This window comes from Nerophis lumbriciformis, linkage group LG17 (assembly GCF_033978685.3).
Source record: "Nerophis lumbriciformis linkage group LG17, RoL_Nlum_v2.1, whole genome shotgun sequence".
Taxonomy (NCBI): Eukaryota; Metazoa; Chordata; class Actinopteri; order Syngnathiformes; family Syngnathidae; genus Nerophis; species Nerophis lumbriciformis.
This window is the reverse complement of record NC_084564.2, coordinates 14,497,501-14,511,586: the sequence shown is the minus strand read 5'-3', so window position 1 is coordinate 14,511,586 and position 14,086 is coordinate 14,497,501. Positions and strand designations below refer to the sequence as shown.

Genomic DNA, 14,086 nt, shown 5'->3' with positions numbered 1-14,086 from the left:
GCTCTTTACCTTCTTCCCTTTATGCGATTTCAAATTATTGGAATCAGCCTCCTCCATTTTGAAAATGATGACAGGTGAAGTGTCACTCGTGACGTGACAAGTTTGACCCGGCGGAAATTGTAGACATGCGCTAATAAAAATAATATTTTGCAAAACGAATTTGACCCGGCGGCATTGGCGTTGTTAGGCCTATTTTAGGGGGGCTCAAGCCCCCCTAAAATATTCTTAAGCCCCCCTACATAATTTGGTGTTTTTTTGTTTTTTTTTACAAATAAATTCCGACATATTCATTATAAAGTGGCCCAAATATGAGTTTAAATAAATAATCATATAACCTGTTATTATTCACTCAGTTTCCCCTCACTTTGTAGCGTAAGGTAGAGAGCCCCTTTCGTGCGTCGGTATCCAATCCATTCCACTTGTTCATATAGAAAATGCCCACATCACTCAAATTCCAGCCCGCATTTTCTCTGCGACCTTGCTTGCGGTCCTGCAGGTGTACAAAGCACATTATCTTCCTTTACAATGAGTGAAGCTGCACAAAACCTTGTGTGTGCAATTGTAAATCATTTATTTTTTAAGTTTTGTGTTTCTTGTAGAATCTATATAAAGTAATATACATAAGCCTATTGTTAAAATAATGAAAAAAATATCATTAAATATATTTGTTTTATTGTATAGTTACATTAATAGCTGTTTTATTATTATAGGATGGCTTGTTAAACATTTAATAGGATTTTCAGAGGGAGGAAAAACCAAGACATTTAATATAAAATGTAAAATGAATAAATACATAAAAAGAAAAAGAAAATATATGGTTAAAAGCCATCGTCCCGGGGAGCATTTCATTTCGTCCCGTGCATTTTTTTAAAATAATAGTAATAACAATGAATAATTTCTAAGTCTTTGTTAGCCGTTTGTGAAGTTTTGTGCTCGTGCGTAACATTCGCTCGCATCCTGTGCATCTCCTGGGGGCAAAGCCCCCCCTGTCCTTAAAAGCTAGTGACGCCCCTGCCCGGCGGTAATTCTAGGCATGCGCATACTATATACCCGGCGGCAATTCAAGGAAATACGGTCCGTGGCATCATCTACAAAGATACAAATAATTGCTATTGCGACATCCAGTGGACACATTTAGAACAGCTGTTTCTTTCATTCAAAAATTTCAGGTTAATATTTGTACTTAGCAAACTCATGCCGCGGGCCGGATAAAACCTGTTCGCGGGCCTGATCCGGCCCTCGGGCTGTACGTTTGACACCCCTGGTCTAGATTAATGTTTGATAAAAACCACAGTGCCTATTATCATTTATCCAGTATTCAATATTTGTTATATTTATTAAAAACACAGCATCTGATATTTTTATCCTGACTTCACCATTTATCACTACCAAACCAATACCATAGTGTTCCATATCATTGGCCATGAGGTCGTTAATTAAGCACATGGATTTCATAAGCTCTGCTTCTTCCTTCTGCTTTTCAGACATGTTGAATTGTGCAGCAGTACACACGCAACGTACAAGCATGTTGGAAAGGAACTAAATACTGTTGGTGTTTTGTGTGTTTTCCTTGCGGAGCCTCCGTGCCTTAAAAGTAAGTGAACATCCTGCGGTAAACAAACACAACTCTCCTTGTATTCTGTCATGTGGAATAGAGAATGAGATGCAGACTTTCTACCCTGCTGGTAAAATCACGTCCAGTGGAAGCCGGCTCTGTGGACAGGACCCACAGGCGTCCACGGCTGCTGCAGCTCCATACACCCTTGACTCGAAGGCAGGCATTAAAATGGAGGGGTGGCGGCGTCGCTGGTGCTGGCTGGATTAAGGGGTTGGGGGGGGCACGCATGTGTGCATGATGCCTTTGCCTCAAGGGTGGGGGATGCTTGGGTTTTAACCCTGTCTTTTCTGCAAGCATTGTGCTGTATTTACACTAAATTCCTGCGAAAACTGTCTTATTGACCTCATTGACTGGACTGTATTGCTTCTATTTACATTTGCACGAGCATATTCATGATTAATTAACCTATATGATAGTGCATTTTGCTATATTTGTACTGGCTGTAGGCTTTTTCAAATTTTGTAATTGATTTGACATTTCTACATTTGGTAACACTTTAGTATGGGGAACACATATTCACCATTAATTAGTTGCTTATGAACATGCAAATTAGTAACATATTGGCTCTTAGTTAGTCATGATTAAGTACTTATTAATGGCTTATTCTGCATGGCCTTATTATACAATCAGTAAGTCATTAAATGATAAATGATAAATGGGTTGTACTTGTATAGCGCTTTTCTACCTTCAAGGTACTCAAAGCGCTTTGACACTACTTCCACATTTACCCATTCACACACACATTCACACACTGATGGAGGGAGCTGCCATGCAAGGCGCTAACCAGCACCCATCAGGAGCAAGGGTGAAGTGTCTTGCTCAGGACACAACGGACATGACGAGGTTAGTACTAGGTGGGGATTGAACCAGGGACCCTCGAGTCACGCACGGCCATTCTTCCACTACGCCACGCCGTCCCGTCACTAAGAGTCTTCCCTCAATAACCTCAGAATTATTGCTTATTAGTAACCTTAACCCTAACCCTAACCCTTATATGTTCCCATAGTGTCTTTGTTACTTTAATAAGCAACTAATTAATGGTGAATATGTTCCCCTTACTAAAGTGTTGCCCTACATTTTTATTCTTTATCCTTTCTGCACTGCGGGTCGTTTCAGTGAGAAAAATATGTCTTTAAAATAAATGTTTTTCTCCCTTTTTTTTTTTTAACCTGAGATCAAAATATCAAAGTATAAATACAATACAATAAAATAATATAAAAACAGTGCAATAATTATGAATTCAAAACAGAGACAATATTTAAAATTGTAATTTAAATTGTACAGCAATACCTAAAACAAACAGTAGCAATGATACAGCATTTGTAATACTAGTTTCTGAAATGGTATTTTCCCTTTTATATGAAGACAGTATGTCTTATTCAAAACAATAATATCTCCCACAGCTAATAGACCCAGAATGCATTGCAAGCAGGGTTGACCGATACTGCACATTTTGGCATCCGATATCAAGTACATACATGGCCGTTATTGACGGTACTGATACTTGTTTTTAAATTGTTGATCATAATTTTATTTTTAATGTTTTTTTGTTTGTCTTATGCCTTTAAATAACTGTCATATTGAGTGTGGTGACAGTTATACTGTCATATTGAGTAAAACCTAATTTTTGTATTTGCAATCCTTACAAAAAACACCTGATTCTAGTAAAACTCACATATATACATTATTACAGGCATTTTTAGACATGTTGCATGTTTGGTTTTGGAGTTATGTTTATATAACTTTCATATTTAGTATGACAGTTATACTGTCATATTGAGAAAAAATACTAATTTGTGTCTTTGCAAACCTTATAAAAGATACTTTTTTTAGTAAAACTCACAAACATACATCATTCCAGGCATGATTAGACATTTTGCATGTTTGGTTTTGGAGTTGTTTGAATACATTTTTATTGCTTTTTTCGCATTATCTCAGGATTCTAAGAACATTACTGTCGTGTTGTATTGAGTAAAAACATTTTTTGTGTTTGCAAGCCTTAAAAAAGCATATGTTTCGAGTAAAACTCACAAAAATAAATTGTTTCAGGCATTATTAGCTATTTTGCATGTTTGATTTTAATAGTTATGTTTAAATAACTGTCATATTGAGTGTGACAGTTATACTGTTATATTGAGTAAAACCTAATTGTTGTATTTGCAAACCTTACAAAAACACCTGATTCTAGTAGAACTCACATAGATACATTATTACAGGCATTTTCAGACATATTGCATGTTTGGTTTTGGAGTTATATTTGTATAACTTTCATATTTAGTATGACAGTTATACTGTCATATTGAGTAAAAAAGCTAATTTGTGTCTTTGCAAACCTTACAAAAGATAATGTTTCCAGTAAAACTCACAAAGATACATTATTCCAGGCATTATTAGACATTTTGCATGTTTGGTTTTGGAATTGTTTGAATACATTTTTATTGCTTTTTTTCGCATTATCTCAGGATTCTAAGAACATTACTGTCATATTGAGTAAAAAACAAATTTTTGTGTTTGCAAGCCTTAAAAATGTATATGTTTTCGAGTAAAACTCACAAATATAAATTGTTTCAGGCATTATTAGCTATTTTGCATGTTTGGTTTTAATAGTTATGTGTAAATAACTGTCATATTGAGTGTGACAGTTATACTGTCATACTGAGTAAAACCACATTTTTGTATTTGCAAACCTTATAAAAACACCTGATTCTAGTAGAACTCACATAGATACATTATTACAGACATTTTCAGACATATTGCATGTTTGGTTTTGGAGTTATATTTGTATAACTTTCATATTTAGTATGACAGTTATACTGTCCTATTGAGTAAAAATACTAATTTGTGTCTTTGCAAACCTTACAAAAGATCATTTTTTCTAGTAAAACTCACAAAGATACATTATTCCAGGCATTATTAGACATTTTGCATGTTTGGTTTTGGAATTGTTTGAATACATTTTTATTGCTTTTTTTCGCATTATCTCAGGATTCTAAGATTATTACTGTCATATTGAGTAAAAAACACATTTTTGTGTTTGCAAGCCTGAAGAAAGCATGTTTCGAGCAAAACTCACAAAGATAAATTGTTTCAGGCATTATTAGCTATTTTGCATGTTTGGTTTTATAATAGTTATGTTTAAATAACTGTCATATTGAGTGTGACAGTTATACTGTCATACTGAGTAAAACCAAAATTTTGTATTTGCAAACCTTATAAAAAACACCTGATTCTAGTAGAACTCTCATAGATACATTATTACAGGCATTTTCAGAAATATTGCATGTTTGGTTTTGGAGTTATATTTGTATAACTTTCATATTTAGTATGACAGTTATACTGTCATATTGAGTAAAAAAAACTAATTTGTGTCTTTGCAAACCTTACAAAAGATCACTTTTCTAGTAAAACTCACAAAGATACATTATTCCAGGCATTATTAGACATTTTGCATGCTTGGTTTTGGAATTGTTTGAATACATTTTTATTGCTTTTTTCACTCTATCTCAGGATTCTAAGAACATTACTGTCATATTGAGTAAAAAACACATTTTTGTGTTTGCAAGCCTTAAAAAAGCATATGTTTCGAGTAAAACTCACAAAAATAAATTGTTTCAGGCATTATTAGCTATGTTGCATGTTTGGTTTAAATAGTTATGTTTAAATAACTGTCATATTGAGTGTGACAGTTATACTGTTATATTGAGTAAAACCTCATTTTTGTATTCGCAAACCTTACAAAAAAACACCTGATTCTAGTGGAACTCACATAGATACATTATTACAGGCATTTTCACACATATTGCATGTTTGGTTTTGGAGTTATATTTGTATAACTTTCTTATTTAGTATGACAGTTATACTGTCATATTGAGTAAAAAAACTAATTTGTGTCTTTGCAAACCTTACAAAAGATAATTTTTCTAGTAAAACTCACAAAGATACATTATTCTAGGCATTATTAGACATTTTGCATGTTTGGTTTTGGAATTGTTTGAATACATTTTTATTGCTTTTTTTCCGCATTATCTCAGGATTCTAAGATTATTACTGTCATATTGAGTAAAAAACACATTTTTGTGTTTGCAAGCCTGAAAAAAGCATATGTTTCGAGTAAAACTCACAAAGATAAATTGTTTCAGGCATTATTAGCTATTTTGCATGTTTAGTTTTAGTTATGTTATATATATATATATATATATATATATATATATATATATATATATATATATAATATTATATAAAGTAAATGTAAACACTTATGGCTGTCCATATGATCTTATTGTTCTGTCTTTATATATTTTTTTCAATTGGAATATATTTTTACAATCTTTTATCTCATTGTAAAGAGAATTCCATAGCTTAACCCCTACCGCTTAACTTTCCTGCCGCTTGTCCCTTTTGGGGTGGCGGGGGGTGCTGGAGCCTTGTTGGAAAAAAAAAAAAAAAAAAAAAGTTAGTATGACGACACATTACTAATTGCATTCATGTGGTTTTTTTTTGCATGCCAGTAAAAATGCCGAGCTTTGCAAGTCTCCAGGGGCTCCTCGCCCTCAGGACCAGGCGGCTATATGTGCGCCTCTGCTCCTTTAAGACAAGGAGGAATTAAAGCGTCTGCAGGGGGCAGTGAGAAGAAGTAAGGGAGGGAGGGCAGGGGGGGGGGGCTTTTATTCCACGCTGCCACGGTGGATGACAGAAGAGCCGAGCGGCAGCAGCGGGGAGAAGAAAGATGCGCTTGCTCGCCTCTTGCTGGACGCGCGGAGGCGAAGAAGAAGAAGAAGAAGAAGATGCTCTGACTTTGGACGCTGCCGCACCACTTTCTTCTTCTTTTTTCTTCCTCCAACATCCAATTAAGGCAGGTGTAGCATTATCTTCTTTTTAAGGAGCTGTCGGACTCTGACTCAGCATCACACACACACACACATCACACACACACACACACGCACGCACCTGGGCTTCACCCCCCCCCCCCCCCAGCCCCCCCTCCTCCTCCTCCAGCATCCTTTTTGAGAAGCAGCAAGGCGCGCAGCAGAGGAGAGTGTGCGCAGCTCTCCCCGAGACAATCAGCCTCCCTCTTTGATGCAACTAAGTGAGGACAACACACACACACACACTCACACACACCCAAAAAGTAACCAGGAGAAGATTTACAATTTTTTTTTTTTTTTTTTTTTTTTTTTTTTTTTTAAGAGGAGGTTGAGACTGAGAGTCTTGGAGCGACAAATGTTGAACATCACCCAGAGAAGCCCATCAAGGCGCCACCGGTGTGAGGAGAAAGAAGCATAGGCTGCAGGGGGGGGCTTGAACGGAGCAGGGCATGTGGATATTGGCTTTTACCTTGTTCCAGAGCATCTTGAATGGTAAGTTGCTTTTTCTTTATTATTATTATTATTACTATTCATGCATTTTACATGAGGGAGGGGTGTGTGTGTGTGTGTGTGGGGTCACCTGTGACCCACGTGAACATGATTTTGCACGGCTGGGGGTGAACTATATAGGAACCATAACATGCATTATTCATAACCCCCTTGAAAATATCCAATTTGTTTTCTCTTTTATTGTGGTCGTTTGCATGGATATTGTGCATTTTATTTATTTGTTTTTATTTTTTAAGGATATCTATCCTGTCAGAGGCCCTTAGTAATAGGTGACGTACTTGATTTGAACGGCCACTCTCCTTCCTTCAGCTTATTCACTCCAAATCACTATTGTTTTCGCAGTACAATTTCCTTATCCAGTGTTCATATTTTAATATTCTATTAGCAATGCGAAAAACTTTAAAATGCGTGTTTTCTAGCTGACCAAACAATGCAAATGGGAAGATCTCACGCTCTCGCCATTGAAATATCTATTTTTTTGTTTTTGTTTTGGTGTCAATATTTGCATGAGCTATAGGGCACCCGTGCACACACATACACGTTTGTGTGGTGGATTTTCCTTTCCATGATCACTTGGAGAAAAAAGATGTTATACGGTATAAAGGAAGGGAGGATTATGGCTGCTTGGGTGTGTGCAAAGAAAAGAGGCAAATGTCTAAGAGGGTCCACACAATCAAAATGGAGGGTCAAGGAAAAAGCTGAAATCACAAATATGGTACGTGAATATGCCGTAATGTGAGACGGTGTGTGCCTAAAATTGATTTTCCCTTCTTGCTGGGACGATAAATGAAGGCTTCGGAATGGATTTTGGCGACGCTCTTTTTTTTCCTTTTTTTTTCTCTCCATTTATTGACACTGTCTAAAATGGTATCTCCCGCTACTGAAACTCATAAAAGAACAATGAGGAATCATCATTAATCAAAACAGGCGAGTCGAGGGTCTTATTGGGATGGTTCCTAAGCTGACTCAGGAACCATGAGTGCGTTTTTCGCTGGGTTATTTTTTTTTTTTTTTGGTTTTGTTGATAGCAGTCGCTGATTAGCTGCGAAACGAGGCGTTCAGTGGCCGACTGGATGAATGACCTTGTCGACAGGAGGCAGCACCGTGATTGGATTCCAGACAGTTCTTGTTGTTTCAGAGTTAGGGCCTATCACATCCTCGCTGGCCCTGTCTCTATGGTAACCTGCTCAACGGGTTCCCGAAAAGAGCCGCCGTAAGACGAGGTCTACGGAATAATCGTATTGTGGTGGTCGTGCACAGTTGTTTACCGCGTCGTCGTTCAAGACCGCGCTCTTTTAAAATGGCAGCGCCTCTCACCTTTTGTGTATGTGGAATGGTTTTCTTAGACCAGGGGTCGGCAACCTTTACCACTCAAAGAGCCATTTTGACCCGTTTCCACATATTAAAGAAAACAATGGGAGCCACAAAACTCTTTTGAAATTTAAAATGAAATAACACTACATACAAAGTTTTTTTTGCTTTGTGCTATGTACATACTTGCCAACCTTGAGACCTCCGATTTCGGGAGGTGGGGGTGGGGGCGTGGTCGGGGGTGGGGCGGGGCGTGGTTGGGGGCGTGGTTAAGAGGGGAGGAGTATATTGACAGCTAGAATTCACCAAGTCAAGTATTTCATACATATATATATATATATATATATATATATATATATATATATATATATATATATATATATATATATATATATATATGAAAATATGCAAACAAAACTGTGTTTGGATAATTGATACTTCAAACTTGCATAAATAAATATTAAGGAATATAACATAACTTGGCTTCTGAGAGTTTCAAAATGTAATGAATAAAATGCTAAAGTTGTTGATAAACAAGCAATTATTTTAATAATTAAATATGGTCATTTTAAATGAATTATTATTTTAATTTAAAATCAATTATTTCAAATATGTTTATTTTAATGTATAATTCTATGGCTGGATGTAATAAGGAGTCACGAAAAAATACAAATAAAAATACAATTAATTTTGATGTTTTTAGCAAAATATAGTAAAAATGTATTTAATTTTTTTTTAAATTAATAAATATATTTATTTTTAGGTAAAATAAACATAATAATACAATTTATCTCTAGTCTGGATGATTTAGTTCTTGTCACCCTGTTGTCCTCCCGTCATGAAAAAAGGCTGTCCTCACTCAGGTCCGCATGGAGCTGGAGGGGGCGTGGCTTCCAGCTCCGGCTGAAAATCGGGAGATTTTCGGGAGAATATTTGTCCCGGGAGGTTTTCGGGAGAGGCACTGAATTTCGGGAGTCTCCCGGAAAATTCGGGAGGGTTGGCAAGTATGGCTATGTATAAACCAGGGGTCTCAGACACGCGGCCCGCACCATAATATGGAAATGTAATGTTAGTGCGGCCCGCGAGTTTTATATGAAGGGCACTTGACACCGTCACACTTGCCAACCCTCCCGATTTTTCCGGTAGACTCCCGAATTTCAGGGAAACTATTCTCTCGAATGTATGCTGATTTTCACCCAAACAACAATAATAAGGGCGTGCCGTGATGTCACTACCTTTAGCGCCCTCTACGGCTTGAACAAACAGCTTGCCAGCCCAGTTACATGTTATATGAGGCTTCTGCAGACACACATAAGTGAATTCCATGCATACTTGGTTAACAGCCATACAGATCACACTGAGGGTGGCGATATAAACAACTTTAACACTCTTACTAATATGCGCCACACTGTGAACCCACACCAAACAAGAATGACAAACACATTTCGGGAGAACATCCGCACCGTAACACAACAGAACAAATACCCAGAATCCCATGCATCCCTAACTCTTCCGGGCTACTTTATACACCCCCGCTACCACCAAAGCCCGCCACCCCAACCCTGCCCCCCCACACATCAACAACACCCCCCGTGCGTAGATTGAGGTGGGTGGGGTTTGGTGGTAGCAGGGTGTGTAATGTAGCCAGGAAGAGTTAGGGATGCATGGGATTCTGGGTATTTGTTCTGTTGTGTTTATGTTGTGTTACGGTGTGGATGTTCTCCCGAAATGTGTTTGTCATTCTTGTTTGGTGTGGGTTCACAGTGTGGCGCATATTAGTAAGAGTGTTATAGTTGTTTATACGGCCACCGTCAGTGTGATCTGTATGGCTGTTGAACAAGTATGCGATGCTGTCACTTAGTGTGTGAGCAGACGCCGCATACAAAATGTGACTGGGCCGGCACGCTGTTTCTTCGGTGAAAAAGCGGACGCGACGACAGGTTGTAGAGGACGCAAAATGCAGTGCCATCACGGCACGCCCTCAATTTTGTTGTCCGGGTGAAAATCGGAGAATGTTTGCCCTGGGAGAGACAGTAAAATCCGGAAGTCTCCCGGAAAAATCGGGAGGGTTGGCAAGAATGCAGCTGAGCCGCATCAGAGTGGTCAAAGAGCCGCATGCGGCTCCGGAGCCGCGGGTTGCCGACCCCTGTCTTAGACTGACAGGGGTATTTTTTTTTTTTAAACTGATACGTTCAACTCTTTCAAACCGATTTTTTCCCCCAGGATATTATATTTCGTCTTGAGAAAATCCTGCAGTTGCCCAGTCTTAGGCTAACACACAAGTACAATTATTCTAAAAATCTACGTCCACGTACATTACCATGAATTTTCGTAACGTTGTTGTAGAGAATGAAGTCCATTCACCACTCACATCATTGGTCGCGGTGTTAAATTAGAACATACACAAAGAGTTTATCGGCAATGTCAAATGAAAAGCAAGTATCCCCAGTTTTTCTTGTCTTCATAATTAGTGGAAAACCCTAGAAAAGGTTGGATATACAGTACATGCTACGCAAGTGACAGAGTAAATGCAAAAGCAAGTATCTCCAATTGTGAGTTTTAGACTTAAACTTAGACTTAGACTTCCTTTTTATTGTCATTCAAATTTGACCTTTACAGTACAGATAAGAACAAAATTTAATTGCATTAGCTCATGGTAGTGCAGGATAAAAGAGCAATAAGGTGCAGATATAAATAAATAGATTACTGTACAGATAAATATATTGCACTTTTGCATATGCATCCAGGTTTATGGATGTATGTTATATTGTCTTTATATTCCAGCGAGTTAATCCATTTTTGGGGGGAATTGAGGGCATTATTATGATGCGTTCAAGAGTCTTACGGCCTGAGGGAAGAAGCTGTTACAGAACCTGGAGGTTCTGCTTTGGAGGCTGCGGAACCTCTTTCTAGAGTCCAGCAGTGAAAACAGTCCTCGGTGGGGGGTGGGAGGAGTTTTTTGTGATCAAACACCAACTGACAAAAGTTGGACATCGATGATCTTCAAGTGACAGTCGGTGCAATGCAGTGGCTAATGAAAAAAAGTATCTCCAAATGTTAGGATTTGTGTTGTTTTTATGATAAACTAAACAAAAATGACAAAAGTTGGACATCGATGATCTTCAAGTGACAGACAGTGCAATGCAGTGTCTGATGAAAAACAAGTATCTCCAAATGTTAGTTTTGTTGTTGTTTTTATGATAAAACAGACAAAAACTGACAAAAGTTGGACGTATGTGCCATACTTGCCAACCCTCCCGAATTTTCCGGGAGACTCCCGAAATTCAGCGCCTCTAACGAAAACCTCCCGGGACAAATATTCTCCCGAAAATCTCCCGATTTCCATGCAGACCTGAGTGAGGACAGCCTTTTTTCATGACGGGAGGACAACAGGGTGACAAGAACTAAATCATCCAGACTAGAGATAAATTGTATTATTATGTTTATCTTACCTAAAAATAAATATATTTATTAATTAAAAAAAACAAAAACTAAATACATTTTTACTATATTTTGCTAAAAACGTCAAAATTAATTGTATTTTTATTTGTATTTTTTCTGACTCCTTATTACATCCAGCCATAGAATTATACATTAAAATAAACATATTTGAAATAATTAATTTTAAATTATCATAATAATTCATTTAAAATGACCATATTTAATTATTAAAATAATTGCTTGTTTATCAACAACTTTAGCATTTTATTCATTACATTTTGAAGCTCTCAGAAGTCAAGTTATGTTATATTCCTTAATATTTATTTATGCAAGTTTGAAGTATCAGTTATCTAAACACAGTTTTGTTTGCATATTTTCAGGATATATATATATATATATATATATATATATATATATATATATATATATATATATATATATATATATATATATATATATATGTATGAAATATTTGACTTGGTGAATTCTAGTTGTCAATATACTCCTCCCCTCTTAACCACGCCCCCAACCACGCCCCCACCCCCCACCCAACACCTCCCGAAATCGGAGGTCTCAAGGTTGGCAAGTATGGTATGTGCTCTTCATGCGACAGTCACAGAGTGATGCAGTGTCCAATGAAAAAAAAGTATCTCCAAATGCTAGGTTTTTTTTGTTTTTGTTTTTATGATAAACTAAACAGTAATGACAAAAGTTGGATATAGATGATCTTCAAGTGACAGACACTGCAATGCAGTGTCCAATGAAAAAAAAGTATCTCCAAATGTCAGTTTTTTTTGTTGTTTTTATGATAAAACAGACAAAAATGACCATACTTGCCAACCTTGAGACCTCCGATTTCGGGAGGTTGGGGGGTGGGGGAGTATATTTACAGCTAGAATTCACCAAGTCAAGTATTTCATATATATATATATATATATATATATATATATATATATATATATATATATATATATATATATATATATATATAGATATATATATATATATATATATATAAGAAATACTTGACTTTCAGTGAATTCTAGCTATATATATATATATATATATTATATATTATTATATATATATAAATATAACACCCTCTCTGATGATGCATTCTGCTTCGTCTCCTTGTTGTGTGCGCAGTTGTGCACTGCACTCTCTAAAAGCCCTAGATGTTAATGTCACATATGCATGCACAGTAGATGGCAGAATTGCCCTGTTTAAGAGTGTCACAACATTGCTGTTTACGGCAGACGAACTGCTTTACGATAGACGAAAACGTGACTGCTGTTGTTGTGCGTTGTTGCGGCGCTGGGAGGACGTTAATGAAACTGCCCAACAATAAACCCACATAAGAAACTAAGAACTCGCCCTCGATCATTCTACAGTTATAACGTGATTGGGCAGGCAGGTTGTTTATATTGTGGGAAAGCGGACGTGAAAACAGGCTGTCGACACGTCACTCAGGTCCGCCTGAATTTCGGGAGATTTTCGGGAGAAGCGCTGAATTTCAGGAGTCTGCCGGAAAATCCGGGAGGGTTGGCAAGTATGAAAATGACAAAAGTTGGACATAGATACTCTTCAAGTAACAGTCAGTGCAATGCAGTGTCCAATGAAAAACACGTATCTCCAAATGTTACTTTTTTGTTGTTTTTACGATAAAACAACCAAAACTGAAAAAAATTGGACATATGTGCTCTTCATATGATAAAACAGACACAAATGACAAAAGTTGGACATAGATGATCTTCAGTCAGTGCAATGCAGTGTCTGATGAAAAACAAGTATCTCCAAATGTTAGTTTCTTTTGTTGTTTTTATGATAAAACAGACAAAAACTGACCAAAGTTGGACATAGATACTCTTCAAGTGACAGTCAGTGAAATGCAGTGTCCAATGAAAAACACGTATCTCCAAATGTTACTTGTTTGTTGTTTTTACGATAAAACAACCAAAACTTAAAAGAATTGGACATATGTGCTCTTCATATGATAAAACAGACACAAATGACAAAAGTTGGACATAGATGATCTTCAGTCAGTGCAATGCAGTGTCTGATGAAAAACAGGTATCTCCTAATGTTAGTTTATTTTGTTGTTTTTAGGATAAAACAGACAAAAACTGACAAAAGTTGGACATAGATACTCCTCAAGTGACAGTCAGTGAAATGCAGTGTCCAATGAAAAACAAGTGTCTCCAAATGTGACCTTTCTTGTTGTTTTTACGATAAGACAAACAAAACTGACAAAAGTTGGACATGGGTACTTTTCAAGTGACATTCTGCAGTGGCCAATGCAAACAAATATCTTCAAATGTTAAGATTTGTGTTGTTTTTATGA

The 14,086-nt window shown here is 36.9% G+C and overlaps 1 protein-coding gene across 2 annotated transcripts in view; it reads left to right on the top strand.

Annotated features, from left to right (window-relative positions):
* Positions 1-6,597: 6,597 nt before the first annotated feature.
* The window catches only part of LOC133614533 (cell adhesion molecule DSCAM-like), a 299,360-nt gene continuing 291,871 nt past the window's right edge, over positions 6,598-14,086 (top strand). For both annotated transcript variants that reach the window (XM_072914993.1, XM_072914992.1), the window contains exons 1-2: positions 6,598-6,704; positions 6,806-6,975. In XM_072914993.1, the coding sequence (XP_072771094.1) occupies positions 6,933-6,975 (43 nt within the window). In that variant the 5' untranslated portion in view covers positions 6,598-6,704; positions 6,806-6,932. The remainder of the gene's footprint in view (positions 6,705-6,805; positions 6,976-14,086) is intronic.